General features: G+C 39.2%; 1 protein-coding gene across 29 annotated transcripts in view; it reads left to right on the forward strand.

Annotated features, from left to right (window-relative positions):
* The window catches only part of ddhd1a (DDHD domain containing 1a), a 48,809-nt gene extending 35,050 nt beyond the window's left edge, over positions 1 to 13,759 (forward strand). For 6 of the 29 annotated variants that reach the window (XR_013800003.1, XR_013800006.1, XR_013800012.1 and 3 more), the window contains 7 exons: positions 1,967 to 2,042; positions 3,600 to 3,749; positions 3,851 to 3,915; positions 5,137 to 5,291; positions 10,399 to 10,572; positions 12,412 to 12,767; positions 13,039 to 13,627. Coding sequence is in view for 8 of the 29 variants with exons in the window: in XM_079633061.1 (XP_079489187.1) it covers positions 1,967 to 2,042; positions 3,600 to 3,749; positions 3,851 to 3,915; positions 5,137 to 5,291; positions 10,399 to 10,572; positions 12,412 to 12,599 (808 nt within the window). In the remaining 21 variants the exon portion in view is untranslated. Of the gene's footprint in view, positions 1 to 1,966; positions 2,043 to 3,599; positions 3,750 to 3,850; positions 3,916 to 5,136; positions 5,292 to 10,398; positions 10,573 to 12,411 lie in introns of all 29 variants that reach the window. The other 23 variants (XR_013800001.1, XR_013800007.1, XR_013800011.1 and 20 more) reach the window with 5 other exon arrangements.
* Positions 13,760 to 16,850: the final 3,091 nt, after the last annotated feature.

The raw sequence follows: 16,850 nt of genomic DNA on the forward strand, positions 1-16,850 counted from the left end.
TGAAAACACAGACAGACTCCACTGAGATATTCTGTTCAAATGAGAGTGTAGCTCATAGTAAAGCCCTAGCATTGTGAAACTGAGTGTAAAAGCCGGCTATTCGGCCCAACTTCCGGTTTCCGATCAGCCGGTGAAGGACACGCGTGTTCAAGTCTTTCCAGCGTCTCAAAGTAATTTGGTTAAATAAGACACGTGTTCATATGCAATTATCTCGTTTTAATCTGACTCCATGAATTAAAAAAGTTAAATGTGAAATAAGTAGTGATCGACCGATATTGATTTTTTAAAACCGATACCGTTAACGATTATTTGCATGTTTACGTGCCCGATAACGATATGCAGAACCGAACCGATATTTATTTACTGTTATACTTCTGTTTTTGACACAATTATTACAACACAACTGAACAAACCATTTTATTTATAACAATCACTCCCTCCTGTTTCCAAAAAAAAAAACTTATTTATACACCAATAAATAGAGAAGTCTGAGGGCAAAAAAATGAAGTGCACTGTTACTAAAGTGTCTTTGTTTAAAAATAAAAGCTGTTACATTAAAAGTCTTACATGCGCTTCATGAGGCACACGCGCGGTCTCTTGCTCTCTCTGCCGTGCACGCGCTACGCGGTTTGGAGCACAGTCTCTGTCTCGCGGGCGCGCTCGCTCGCTCACTCACTCGCTCTTGATTCCGGGATATTTGAACTAATTTGAGATTTTAAAAGGCTATTTTGTTGGTGTCCCCTCAGCACTCGTTGCCCTACGCACAGCGCGTGATGTGCCTGATGGGAGCGGCGGCGCTGATTCGTGGAAATAATAAATTATAAATTTCTACAGAGCTGTGTTTATTTAGATGTGTATTAGCGAAATAATGGTTATGTAATAAGTGCTAAAATCATTTAGGGTGTTTTAAACAAGTGAATCTTGTTAAAAGTTTCATGCAGTGGCCGTGCATGAGCATTCCTGATCATCAACCCAGTGAGGGCTCAGCAATATGAACCACTTTTTTTTTACGCGACTAATGGTGAGCGAATACAACAGAGAGAGAATTAAATTCAGCGCTTTTATTTACAACATGCACTCATTCACATCGGTTTTATTTAATTAATGTAAAGTTGCGTCTTTATTGAGACAGGACACAACGGATTAGGCTGACTCCGTGATTTTTTTTTTTTTTTTTTTTAGAGCCGCCAAGCTGCATAAATAAACTACATATCAGGCATTTTTGTCTCAAATCTCATTCGTGCATTATGTCTGTTATGTAAAATAAGGTTGAATAATTGAAGCAAAGCAAGTAGTAGGCCTACATATAGCCTACTTTACCTGTGATGTGCACGCAGTTGTTGTTGTCTCGTCTCTCCTCAGACGCGGTGCTACAATGGCGAAATTCTCAAAACGCCCACAAGATGGCGCCGTCTATCGGTGAATCCGATATCACAAAACCGATACCCGATTATGGGGAAATGCTTAAATATCGGTAAAAATATAGGTAAACCGATAAATCGGTCGATCACTAGAAATAAGGTTATGTTTACACTTAAAATAGTTACAACATGGATGTAATGAAATGATCATTTAAACCATTAATTGTACCCAGCATAAATGTAAAATGTTACCAGAGAGAGAGTGCCTTTGACCCAAGAGCAAACCAGCATCCTAAGGAAAGAGAGAGAACAACCGTTACAATCCTCTTTTATCATTTCCCCCGACCATGTCAATAACACCCAGGTGTGAGATATTTCAAAACTGACCAATCAGATGATCACAACTTCCCTGTTGTCCCAAACCTCTGGCCTACAGGCCTAAATCACTATCAGCGCTGCTGTGCTGAACATGTCTGAGTGAAAAGCAAATGTCTTTGTTCCTTCGAAAAATCTTGGATTATTTTCAACCTTACATGAGTTTTGCATTGACAAGCACCACTCGCTCTTCAGAAAAAGTCCTTGTAATTGATCAATGTGTGTGACAGGTTACGGGAACTGCAAGATCAGCTTCAGGGCCTGAAGGCATCGACACCTGCACCCTTCCCTACGCTAAAGTTCAAGGTGAGGTACTGAACATTAACATGGTGATCGGCTCAAATAACACATCTGAACCCCCATACAGTCAAACATGCATGTATTCAGACTCCTTCAACATCTCTCACATTATCACCGTTTATTCGCTATAGTTTAGAAAATGGTAATTAAATATGACAGAACTCAGTTGATATTTGACTGGTTTTGTCCGTCCTTCTGTTAGACTGTCTCACACATGAGTTATGTTGAATATCTGTCAGCTGGTAAATTTAACTCCACAATATAATACCAGTTTAGCTCAACCAGTGACCAAGCAATGCTTCATTGTGTTCAGTGTGTGTGTAAAAAGAGCATTAACAATTACAGACAAAACACTGAAGAAAACATGATCAGCTCAAAGTGTCTGAATAATTTTTAAAATAAGTTTTACTGGTAGTCACTGTATGAAGAATATTTGGGTATAATATGTCACAATTTACTTTATTTAGCTCTCCTCACTTAAATTAATGAACTATAGTGTCCTGCACACACTAGTAAAAATATATATATATATATATGGTGTCTGAATAATGTTTGGTTTGATTGTATATTAAATGTCTGCCTCAAAGGGCCAAAAATAAAAATTCTGAGATCATTTCAATTGGAGAAGACCAGTGTTGGGGAAAGTTACTTTTAAAAGTAATGCATTACAATATTGCGTTACTCCCTTAAAAAGAAACTAATTGCATTACCTAGTTACTTTTTTAGAAAAGTAATGCGTTACGTTACTTTTGCGTTACTTTTTCCCCACCTGGGCTGGGCTTGTTTTTTTATAACACAAAAGTTATATTTTTGGGCAAATGTAAAGACCCTTTCACACCAAAAGTGAAATAATAATCCTCAGACTGAAGGACATGTGTACAGTAGAGGAAAGCACACAAGCAAACCTTTCTATCTATCTATCTATAGTCATTTCTGCTTATTAAACTGAATCATCGAAGGTCAGAAGCAAGTACATTGGTCAATAAAGTGAGATTAAATGCATAAAAATTCATGTTTTATTTAACATATTTAGTTATTTGAGGTTTGCATAGTATTCTGATTCTGCATTTCACTGATTTTATTCATTTTGAGGAATATTGAGTATTTTTGTTGTGCAAGTGAGATGAGTAAATGCTCACATTTAGTCTAGAACTACAATAAACATCATGTTCACACACACACACACACACACACACACACACACACACACACACACAACGCCTCTGCACTTTGATTTGTCTCAACATGAGAGCTGTCAGTCAATAAATGGGAAAACAAAGTAACTTGCATTACTTATTTAAAAAAGTAACTCAGATATTTTGTTGTAAATCTTAAAAGTAATGCGTTACTTTACTAGTTACTTGAAAAAGTAATCTGATTACGTAACTCAAGTTACTTGTAATGCATTTCCCCCGACACTGGAGAAGACGTACTTTAAGGATTCACACTCGTAAAACACACTCCAATACTCTTTAATTGAGTCTGGATCGATATATAATGAATCTCCATCTCATCATCTCATCATTATATAATGTATAATGAATCTCCATAACTGATGTGCAGGTGGAGAACTTCTTCTGCATGGGTTCTCCTCTGGCCGTGTTCCTGGCTTTGAGAGGCATCCGGCCCGGGAACACCGGTGACCAGGACCACATCATGCCCAAGTCCATCTGCCGGCGCCTCTTCAACATCTTCCACCCCACAGACCCTGTGGTGAGATGGCCACTCTACACCTCACTCGGGGACTCTGCTGTGCATTACGGGAGAGGGGAATGAGTTGGCGTTTTTGTGATGTGTGTTCCCCTGTATTGCAGGCCTATCGACTGGAGCCTCTGGTTTTAAAGCACTACAGCAACATCGCTCCTGTCCAGATACACTGGTGAGTCCTGATTTCTCATCGTTTGAGGATAGTTTATACTAGTCAGGGGAATTTATTTGTATGCCTGTGCATAAAGGTTACATTTTATTTCCTCTTTTTTTAGTTTTCTCCTTATTGTAGAATTGCTTAAAGCAGTGGTTCTGCTTTATTTTTTTCCTCATTGTCCAACACTACATTTGAGCCCCATATATATATATATTTTTTTTTTACTTTGTTGTAGCTCTTTTTAACAGAAGCTGGGAGTGTTGGTGTATTAAATTAATTAACCACGATTCAGTTTGTGGTTTAAGAATTGTGCTTGGATAAAAAAAAGTTATTGAGAGAGGAATTTTTTTTCTTATTGTGTTTTTACCATTTTAATTTAGATTATTAATTTAGAGTTTTTAAATATATATATATATATATATACACTAGTCAAAAGTTTGGAATAATTAATATATTTTTTAGTATTTAAAAAAAAAGTATCTTATGCTCATCAATTTATTTGATCAAAGATACAGTAAAAACAGAAATACTTTGAAATATTATTAGTTTAAAATAACTTTTCTATGTGAATATATTGTGAAATGTTATTTATTTGATGCTCAGTTTTTATTGGTTATTATTGCTGATGATCAAGCATTAATAATGGTTCTTAATATTAATGTAGAAAATAGTTTTTGCTGCATTTTTTGATTTTTTTCTTTGTTGAATAGAAAGTACAAAAGAAACGCATTTCTTTGAAATAGAAATCTTTACTGTCATTTTTGATCAATGTAATACATCCCTGCTGAAAATCATCATATTCGAGTGATTTCTGAAGGATCATGTGACACTGAAGAGTGAAGACTGGAGTAATGATAAATTCAGCTTTGATCACATGAATAAGTTACACTTATATATATATATATTCACACATATATTCATATAAACATATATTCTGTTATTTTAAATGATAATTATTTTTCACAATGTTACTGTTTTTACTCTATCTTTGATCAAAATAATGTGAGAAGACACTTCTTTCAATATATATATATATATATTTTTATTATTATTATTCCAATCTTTTGACCAGTAGTGTATATAATATTATTATTAATTTAAATATGTTTGGAAGTTTGCGGTGGGCCCCAGACCCCTGGTTGAGAGTCACTGGTTTAAAGGTTATGTTTGCAATAATTCTGTATGTTGGGATATTCTGATATGATTTTGAATGTTGATTTTGATGTTGTTTTGAAGGTGTAACACCATCAACTCCAGTCCATATGATGAGATCAGACCCACGTATATAAACGTCAGTAGCGACACCGAGAACAGTCCCAGCACCTCGCCTGTCCTGGCCAGTCGACACTACGGAGAGTCCATCACCAACCTGGGCAAGGCCAGCATACTAGGTACATCTGACAAACGCATGAATAACACCGTGTCCCAACTACACGTGACGCGCGATAAATGCCTCTTTTCCATGTTAATCAGAGTTTTTGTCCTAACCGGCCGCGACGCGACACACGGCGACTATATTTTAAAAACGGTTTCTATTTTTCTGCGGCGTCGCGCCGGAACAACAAACACAAAGTGTGGCAATGATTATCTCAAGTGCTGTTTATGTGCTTTATTTAATGTTAAAAGCGTGTCATGTGACTTTGAATATCATTTAGTGCTCCGGCTTTGCAGCTGTAAAAGCAACAATGGATAATTCACCTCAGATCTTGAAATTAAACAAATGGAAACAAGAACGTTCAAACTGTGAACAAACAAGTGTATTCTTTGACAAAGATTGTTATAGTAACTCAGCCTATGTATTTTTAATAATGTTTATATGGTGTAATATTTGTGGATTTGATTATGTAGCTACTTATCCATTTTCTTGCGAGTGTCGTCAGGATTACTCTCTGGTGCCGTGCACTCGCCGCGAGACTCCGCCCACACGCTGTTCTGATTGGTTGTGGGTTTTGATTGATTCGTCGTGTCTTCTGTGTTTATTTGTCGCTGGAATCTTATCGCATGGCGTCTGGTTAGGACCCGGTGTAAGCTTCTCCAGGTATTGCTCAGACACACTGGATCTGAGTCGCACTAAGCTTGTTAGATGGTAGGAGGCTGATTTAGTAATGGCTTCTGACGCTTCGATCAGAATCCAGGATGACACCATGATTCCTGACTTCATGTTTAGTTTCTAGACCCCTGGTGTCAAGATAAGTATGTTGATACTTCATCTTCTTTGCCAATTACGATTACCTCGGTTTTATCCAGCTGTTAAATACAAAGTTCTGCCATGAAACTCTAGATGGCGCAGGCTGATCGGTCCTTCAACTGAATCCGCTTTCAATCACATCATTCTCTATCGGGCGCAGCTGATTGGTTCCTGCTGTATCAGTAGCCAATGAGCTCGTTGCTCAACCTTTAAATATTTGGTAGCATTTTCTGCAGCTTTCAGAAACCCCCCACCTTCCCCAGCTCCACCTGTATAGATCTGCTATTGGTAATTACTGTAGACTATATTGTACAGCAGCAGCGTGTGTTACTTGCTCACAGCAGTGTGTTGTAGGGCTGTCCCTTTTTATTCAATACTCGAATATGCATTCAAACATGACGTGAAATATCCGTATTCGAACTACAAATAAACTATCCGGTTTTTAAAGTGCCATGTCTAGCGCATTTTTCACAGTCTATGATTAGACCGTTTGTTTTTTATTTTAAAAAAGCGTTATTTTGAAAGCATGTTACAGGCTGTATGTTATAGTGAGATATGACGGCGCGCTGCAACACGAATATATTCGAATACATAGCTTGGTGTTTGATATCCGTTCGAATTTGATTTTTCTCAAATGTGACATCCCTAGTGTGTTGTGTATTAGAGTGCGGATCGGGCCGAATTTTTCAGCCCGCGTCCGACAGAGCAGTAACCGAACCCGACCCGAGCCCGACAGGCATAAAGATATTTATGTTCGAGCCCGACCCGAGACCGGCAGTTAAAATCCCATTTTTTTCTCATACTAATGACATTTGTACGTTTGTTTGTGTGGAAAGCCCGCTTTTATTAAGCAACTGTAGGAAGGCAATCAGAAATGTCAACAGGACAAGCGCATCAGCGCGCGGAGCAACAAGCGCTCTTAACACAAGCGCGCGCACACAGGATGTTATGGTAATATTTTACATGTATTTTAATCACAAAAACGATCGTTTGCATCAAGTGAAAGCATCAGGCACATCGGCTACCTACATAATAAGCTGTTTTAAATTTAAAATGTTCAATGCCTTATCGCGCTGATGTGACCGAGCCCGACCCGAACCCGAACATCATTTCTAAATATCTGTCCGAACCCGGCCCGGCCCGTCGGGTACCGGCGGGTCCAGTCGGGCTCGGGTCGGGTATCCATCCTCTATTGTGTATGGATTGGCAATAGCAAGTCCCGTGCTAGAAGTAGTAATAGCAGCAGCGTAGCAGATCTATTCCGCCATATCAACATTGTCATATCCATTACCATGCCAAGAGTTGTCATGACAGAATTTACTGTAAGCACTGGCACAGGGAGTTTGGTGACAGAGGTAGTAGGTAGATATGGGTGTCATCTGCATAAATTCATTGTTGCAAAAAATGCTTTTCTTACTTAGTATTTTTGTCTTGTTTCCAGTGCAAATATCAGAAAAATTCTTAAATCAAGATGTATTTACTAGATGAGTAAAATGCCATAAGATATTATGATCTGTTTTCTGGGGGAATTAATCAAAATTAAGTGAAGTAATGCTTAAAAAAAAAAAGCACAATGATCTGCCAATGGGGTCAGAAAAATAATCTCAATTCAAACAGAAACAACATTATTTTTCTGACCCCATTGGCAGATCATTTTGCTTGTTTTAAGCATCAACTCACATCATTTTTATTTATTTCCCCAGAAAACAAGACTTAATATCTTACGTCATTTTACTACTTTAGTAAATACATCTTGATTTAAGAAATGTTTGATATTTGCACAGGAAACAAGACAAAAATACTAAGTAAGAAAAGCATTTTTTTCAGTGTAGCGGGAGCTTATACAAACTGAAGAGTAGAGGCGCAAGGATTGAACCGTGTTTAACTCATTGGGCCGTATCTTGCACCCAGTGCAATGGACTTTGTACACCGACACATGTATCATTCCTATTTTGGACCCGACACACAGCGGACTTTTCCCTCCACAGACACACGTCGGTAAATTAGGGAATGTACGGTTCAGCAAAAAGAGGAGCGTGTTCCGGCACAAACGTTCCTTGGTGATATTTAGCCATTTTAGAAAACAACTCCGCCACTGACCAGGAGAAACCGAGTCTAAAGACAGCGGCGCCGCGCGTTAGTCATATGCTATTTTAGGGGTGCGTGCTTGGCCATAATGTAGCGTGTGAACAACACACACACACTTTGATTCTCTAATCTACACACACGCAGCAGTTTTCATTTTTGCAAATCATACATTATTACAAGGAAAAATATTAACACACGAGGGAAATCATTGTTGTGTCCATGAAGATGTGAAAAAATTAATCTAGATTACACATTTACCCAAATTATACGCCTGTTTAACCGAAGCTAATTTCTGTGGTTTCTCCATCATCCCCAATGTCACTTCTCTGTGTTTTACGGCCTGACGAGAGCGTCGGTTTCCTCGGCTGTGAACCGCTCCTGGCGTGCGCCGGCAAACCCGCCGTTATAATAGCAATCCGCCATGGAACAAGCGCGCCGGCTCTTAAAGGGAATGTGAGAGGACGCTCTGATTGGTTTATTTCACGTTACGCCCAAACCACACCTATGAATAATGAAGCGACTTCAGAACAACACATTTTAGATTTGCGTCGGGCGCAAGAGTCGTTTATCCCGCCGGTATAATAGCAACAGCGCCGGGATCCGCCCACAGAGTTACTTGCGTTTCGCGTTTGATACTTGCGTTTAAGAGCGTTAAAATAGGGCCCATAGTGTCAAAGCAGTCCAGTCAGATTCATAACTCCCTATGCTCACAAAGTAGCCTCTAAATATTGACCTTCCCAGTCTGTTGAGGAGTATATTGTGGTCAACCGTATCAAATGCAGCACTAACGTCTAGTAATACCAACACAGAAATGTTACCAGCATCAGCATTTAGCCAAATATAATGTTATATCTTACTCAACGCTGTCTCTGTGCTCTGGTGTGTTCCTGACTGGAAGTTGTCCAAATAGTAATTTGAGTTGCTCATCTGATTGAAAACAACCTTCTCTATTACCTTTGAGATTTATGATGTCTATAGTTCAAAACTGACTTATCCAGACTGCTCTTTTTTTTTTAGATGAGGTCTGACTAGGCCAGTTTTTAAATCCCCCTGTAGTCAATCATTTTATCCCTTAAAACTCATCTTTGATCACCAAAATGACATTTAATGCAGCTCTATGCAAATTATCATATGCAAATGAGCCCCGCCTCCACTCACTCACTCACTCACTCACTCACTCACTCACTCAGAGATCCACTGGCTGACGATCACACGTTGATCTGATTGGTTACAAGGTAGTTTGTGACGTCAGAAACACCAGCGATTTCAAACCGTGTTTTTGAGACTGTCTTCGGTTCACTGCAGTTTTAAGCAGAAAATACTCAGCAATGCTGTCCACTTATGAACTTACACATGATTTGTCTTAAAGCAGATTAATAACACCACATAGACACATAAACAACATTAAAAACTGGATTTTCACCACAGGGGGACTATCAGGACCTAATACCTAAAATGTTATAATTTATTTCTAGCTTTGTTTTCTGCCGCATACATTCAGCTTTCCTGCATTTTTTTTTCATGCATTTACATAGAAGTCTTAAAGTTGCCATGAAACAGAGTTAGTCTATTCTTCCCTATTCTGCCGTATATCGAGTGAAACGCTTCTGGAACAAGATCAAATGTGGGCGGGGCTTGAGTGTGTCTGTGGGATATTGATTGGATGGTTGTGGTTTGCTATTGGCTGATCTCATGTGAGTGACAGGTTATAGCCCCGCCCTCGTCATCAGAGAAGAGAAGCTGCAAGAGGAACTTATTCTGAGTCAAGATTACCAGGAACATTTTATGCTTCATTATATATGCTTATGTATAGACATGTATGTAAATGGATGTGTATATATACATTTATATTCTATTTCTGTGAAGCATGTCTGTATGTTTTTCCCTAAAGGAAAAAATAAAGAAAAATTTGATAAAAAAAAAAAAGATTACCAGGAACATGAATTTGTTTTAAATATGTGGACGGATAAATAATTTATTATAAATACAGCAATTTTCCATAAAATAATAAGTCAATTTTGATTTCATGGGGACTTTATAGGCAGCAGCAGCAGCAAAGAAAAGAAAAGAAACGAGATACTGTGAATTATGACAAATTTTATAATGAAAAACATTGACTAACATTGTAACTGGATGACAGTAAATCCCACACAGTAATAGTCCAGGTGTTGTGTGTAATGTAATCTGTGTGTGTGTGTGTGTGTGTGTGTGTGTGTGTGCAGGTGCTGCGAGTATCGGCAAGGGCATCGGCGGGATCTTGTTCTCCCGCTTCTCCCGCTCACCCAGCCTGCCGTCCCCCGGGGATTCTGGGATGTGTGACAGTGAGGACAGCCAAAGCACCTTTTCATATTCTGCCATATCTCCATCCTCGTCGTCCTCTTTATTCGACGCAGCAGGTGTGTGTACGGTGTGTGTGTGTACGGTGTGTGTGTACGGTGTGTGTACGGCCACTGTGGTGATGAACCAAGCTGTAGTGGAAAAGAATCATATACTTCCATTCAGCAAGGCTGCATTCAGTGACAGTAATGACATTTATAAAATGTATATTTCAAACAAATGCTTTTGAACTTTCTATTAATCAAAGAATCCTGAGGAAAAAAACTCGCAGTTTTCACAAAAATGTACAATGATAATAATCATAAATGTTTCTTGAAAATCAAATATTATACTGATTTCTGAATGATCATGTGACACTGAAGACTGGATTAATGATGCTGAAAATTCAGCTTTGATCACAGGAATAAATGACACTTTACAATGTTCACATAGAAAAAAGATCATTTTAAATTTGTAATAATATTTACTGTTTTTACTGTATTTTTGATCAAATAAATGCAGCCTTGTTGAGCAGAACAGACTTATTTAAAACATCTTAATTATTCCAAACTTTTGAGAGGTGTATATATATATATATATATATATATATATATATATATATATATATATATGTATATATATATATATATATATATATATATATATATATATATATATATATACCGGTATATAGATTATTTATTTAGAGTTTTGAAATAAATTAAACTTTTTTTAAACTATTTTTATTTAAGTTCTTAAACATTCTGAAATCACAAACTGAATCGTGATTAATTAATGTAATACACAATATATTCAGTTTTTTATTTTTCATTTTTCACAATGTTACTGTTTTTACTCTATTTTTGATCAAAATAATTCCGCCATAATAAAAACGGTATATATATATATAGGCTCAAATTTAGGGTTACACAACGAGACAAAAAGATTGAGGACCACTGCTTTAAACAATTCTACAATTAGAGGAAAACAGAAATAAAATGTAATATTTATGCATAAGCATACAAATAAATTTCCATGACTAGTATAAACTATCCTTAAACAATTCAAACTTTTGAATCTGTGTATGTTTGACCTAAACCCTCATCCTTCCCTTTTTTCTTTTTCTTTTTTTTTTTCTGCTTACATTTTTTTTTTTAAATTGAGAGTTCATCAGAGGGCTCCAAGACCTCATGACTTTTTGTCACACTTGAACCATGAAAACACAATTTTTGGGGGGAATGGATTCCAGGAGTTTTGTGGTTGAAATTTTAAAAAGTAACATATCCTTCACTCGCGGGTCAATTTGACCCCCATAGAAATGAGTGCAATTCTAGGAGTGCTTCAGTACACACAGAAAACCCTAAAAATTTTAAAACTTTACCAAACAAATATTGTATCTGAATGCATACTGAAGATAAACTGACTGTAGGACCCAGAGGAACAGCGCATTTACTCCATACATATATATATATATATATATATATATATATATATATATATATATATATATATATATATATATTTAAATGTATCGCCATCTAGTGGCTAGAGTCATGAAATATCATGTTATATTATAATTTTTCCACAAGAGGTCGTAAACACAACCAATGTAAGATATTTTGAGCTGAATTAAGAGGGTTAGGCATGAAATTGTTAGTTATTTTGAATTTAAGTTGAAAGAATGTGAGGAATGTGCTTAAATTCATATTTATAGATTGATTAAATCTAGTAATTTAAGGTAAATAAATAAAAATCTCCCAAAAAATTGCATTAAAATATTGAAAAAATATGATCAAAAGAAAACATTATAAGCTTTCTGGACCAAAAAAAAAAGTGTAATTTTATTCACCTATTCATTCACCTAGAAATGACTTTCCTTCTGTTGATTTCTGTTGTGTGTGTGTGTGTGTGTGTCCCAGTTGAGATGGAGCATCGCATGGACTTCGAGCTTCGGGAGGGTTTGGTGGAGAGCCGCTATTGGTCAGCTGTGACCTCGCACACGGCCTACTGGACCTCGCATGATGTGGCCCTGTTCCTGCTGACCTTCATATACAGGCCTCAGAGCTCAGGCCAGGCAGAACACACACACACACACACTAAAGACTGACCCCATCCGGTCCACTTTAAACAACACTTGGTGCCTCTGAGTTTCTTCCCGAAGCCTTCCCCGTACGGACACACGCTGGACTATGCAATCATGCAGCGCTGAATCGCGTTATTAACAAACTGTAATATTTTTTTACATAATGTAAGTCCAAAGAACGGTATGCAGAGAGTGTATGCTGTGTGTGTGTGAGTCAAATCAATGTCTTTATTTAGTCAGCGGTACATGATAATGACCGGCACTTATTTAAATGTCTACTTTTTCTAGATATTTTTGTTTTGACTGGAGAAATCAATATCTGGTTAATGCAATAACATGCATAACTGAACGTTTATTGTTAACACATTGTATTTTTATGCAGAAGGACACTTAACTATGTTATTTATTTATTTTATTGACGTGATTATGGATGATTATGGATGGCTGGGCACAGTTTTTATAGCCAAATCATTCCGAGTGTTTGTGAGCAGGTTATGAAGTCTTTACATCTCACGAAACTTGCAGTCTGACCCGGACCTGGACTCAGAACCGGACCCGGACTCGGACCCTGAACTGGACCCGAACCTGGACCCTGAACCGGACCCAGACTCGGACCTGGACCTGGACTCGGACCCGGACCCTGAACCGGACCTGGACGGGTGTCCGGAAGATTCTCCCTTCACTTGTACTGCCGTTTTAGCGTTTATATGTGCCACAAATAACAACAACACTATTAAAAAGTAGAAGCTAGCTCATGATGATTAGCCTTTAGCGGCTCAAGACTGTTCTGTGGTGTAGTTTGATGTTCCTCTGAAGCGGTTGACCTTCAGGCACTAGTCACATGTTTATTACTGATGTGTATCCGTCTGTTCACCTGCACTTTAACAGCAGAAATGTCCACGATGTGGAGGACACTGAGAAGTGAGATGTCTGATGAGCTTGAGACCATCATGGCTGACATTATCTGTGTATTTATTTTTGTACCCATTATACGTGTGTTTCCCAGACTGTGTTTGTCTTCTGTGTCCCGTCATAAACTTGATCAGCTACAGAAACATGGTCCTGTGAACTTGTGTTGCCCTGGATATTCATAAACTGCACGGAATATTTTTATTTATAAATCAAATCTGGGACGTTCAACGGTGGTGGTAAAATCATTTGGTGCGATTTAAGAATCACAAAGTATGAAAAATGCGTTTATGCTTTTAGCTGATGATTTTATCCAAAGTGATTCACAAAAGAGGAGCAAAATCGATTCTTCACAGAGCCAACAATATACATAATGCACACGTCGGATACTGGAGGCCTGTCATATAAGATTAAGAGGAGAACGTCAACATAGATCGATAACGATAACATGTGTAGACATTACACAAGCTTTATGTTTCTGTTTTACAGGTTTATACACAAACAAAGCTAAGTCTTATCAACATCCTACAGGTTGGGAATCGTGTGTGTGTGTGCGTGTGTGTGTGTGTGTGATGGGTCGGGTTAGTGTGTGTGAGTGAGTGATGGGTCGGGTTAGTGTGTGTGAGTGAGTGATGGGTCGGGTTAGTGTGAGTGAGTGAGTGATGGGTCGGGTTAGTGTGTGTGAGTGAGTGATGGGTCGGGTTAGTGTGAGTGAGTGATGGGTCGGGTTAGTGTGTGTGTGTGTGTGTGAGAGTGAGTGAGTGATGGGTCGGGTTAGTGTGTGTGTGTGTGTGTGTGTGAGAGTGAGTGAGTGATGGGTCGGGTTAGTGTGTGTGAGTGAGTGATGGGTCGGGTTAGTGTGAGTGAGTGATGGGTTGGGTTAGTGTGTGTGAGTGAGTGATGGGTCGGGTTAGTGTGAGTGAGTGAGTGATGGGTCGGGTTAGTGTGAGTGAGTGATGGGTCGGGTTAGTGTGAGTGAGTGATGGGTTGGGTTAGTGTGTGTGAGTGAGTGATGGGTCGGGTTAGTGTGAGTGAGTGAGTGATGGGTCGGGTTAGTGTGAGTGAGTGATGGGTCGGGTTAGTGTGTGTGTGTGTGTGTGTGTGTGAGAGTGAGTGAGTGATGGGTCGGGTTAGTGTGTGTGTGTGTGTGTGTGTGAGAGTGAGTGAGTGATGGGTCGGGTTAGTGTGTGTGAGTGAGTGATGGGTCGGGTTAGTGTGAGTGAGTGATGGGTTGGGTTAGTGTGTGTGAGTGAGTGATGGGTCGGGTTAGTGTGAGTGAGTGAGTGATGGGTCGGGTTAGTGTGAGTGAGTGATGGGTCGGGTTAGTGTGTGTGTGTGTGTGTGTGTGTGAGAGTGAGTGAGTGATGGGTCGGGTTAGTGTGTGTGTGTGTGTGTGTGTGAGAGTGAGTGAGTGATGGGTCGGGTTAGTGTGTGTGAGTGAGTGATGGGTCGGGTTAGTGTGTGTGTGAGAGTGAGTGAGTGATGGGTCGGGTTAGTGTGTGTGTGTGTGTGTGTGTGAGAGTGAGTGAGTGATGGGTCGGGTTAGTGTGTGTGAGTGAGTGATGGGTCGGGTTAGTGTGTGTGAGTGAGTGATGGGTTGGGTTAGTGTGTGTGAGTGAGTGATGGGTCGGGTTAGTGTGTGTGAGTGAGTGATGGGTCGGGTTAGTGTGTGTGAGTGAGTGATGGGTCGGGTTAGTGTGTGTGAGTGAGTGATGGGTCGGGTTAGTGTGTGTGAGTGAGTGATGGGTCGGGTTAGTGTGTGTGAGTGAGTGATGGGTCGGGTTAGTGTGTGTGAGTGAGTGATGGGTCGGGTTAGTGTGTGTGTGAGTGAGTGATGGGTCGGGTTAGTGTGTGTGAGTGAGTGATGGGTCGGGTTAGTGTGTGTGAGTGAGTGATGGGTCGGGTTAGTGTGTGTGAGTGAGTGATGGGTCGGGTTAGTGTGTGTGAGTGAGTGATGGGTCGGGTTAGTGTGTGTGAGTGAGTGATGGGTCGGGTTAGTGTGTGTGAGTGAGTGATGGGTCGGGTTAGTGTGTGTGAGTGAGTGATGGGTCGGGTTAGTGTGTGTGAGTGAGTGATGGGTCGGGTTAGTGTGTGTGAGTGAGTGATGGGTCGGGTTAGTGTGTGTGAGTGAGTGATGGGTCGGGTTAGTGTGTGTGTGAGTGAGTGATGGGTCGGGTTAGTGTGTGTGAGTGAGTGATGGGTCGGGTTAGTGTGTGTGTGTGAGTGAGTGAGTGAGTCAGTCAGGTTAGTGTGTGTGTGTATGCGTGTATGCGCGAGAGAGAGAGAGAGAGTTTGAGTGTGGTTACCGGTGTATCATGTTTTATCAGTGACAATTTTATGAGCAATTTTGTTTTCCTGTATGTCAGAATACACACATTCTCCATGTTTGGTTCTCTGCACCAGCAATTGTTTGCTTTAGTGTTTCTCGTGTAAGACAGAAATAAATAACTTAAGTGTCTGTTTTTGGCAACAAAGCTTATTTATTTATTAGTTCATAGCAGCGGGGCAACATTTAATTGCTCTTTTGAACTTTGCTGCTCTTTTAAGTGCTCAAATTATATATATAACAGCTTTATATAACTGTATATATATATATAAGTTGTTAAAAATCGGCCACTACACAGATAACATTGATCTAATTCTTGTGAATCATCATATCTGCAGTTGTTCTGCTGTTGTTGGGAGTTGGCCACTAGATGGCAGCTGTTATTCTCCATCCTTGTTGCAATGCAACTTCTTTTACAGTAGATTTGCATTCACTTTGCATAAGTTTTGTTATTGTTATGTCTTTAGATACAATCTTTGTTACGTCCTATTTACCAAATAGAAAAATTGTCCATGTCACATCTTTAAGAGGAAGCGGCTCTGCAGTGATTTGTCTCGCTGGTGTTCTCTGATAAACTATACAATCTCGTTCTGAACAATATAAGCACTTTTCAGAAACCATTCTACCGTTTCAGAGTCACGTTAAGTAAGTTCTCATCACCACACACACACACACACACACACACACACACACACACAGCTCCTCATTTCCATGCTCTGCCTCTGTTTACACGCTAATTAAAACACAGCCTAAAAAGGCAATGGCAGAACAGAGGCTAGAGAAGAGGAACACATTCTTCTGAAGCAGATCCACGGCTCAGACACACATTCCTTCATGAGCTGGACTGGAAATATTGGGTTATATCCTTATTTATTATTCATTTATTGTTACATTTGTAAAGTATTAGCTTAAAAAAAACCTCATTCCATCACAAGTTACTTCAGTTGTGTTCATGCAGGAAAAAATATAACTTTTAGATCTAGCAAACCTGAATCAAACAGAATGAGCAGAAAAGCAAGATAGACAGATAGATAGATAGA

The sequence above is a fragment of the Phoxinus phoxinus genome (assembly GCF_949152265.1).
Source record: "Phoxinus phoxinus genome assembly, chromosome: 13".
NCBI classification, from domain to species: domain Eukaryota; kingdom Metazoa; phylum Chordata; class Actinopteri; order Cypriniformes; family Leuciscidae; genus Phoxinus; species Phoxinus phoxinus.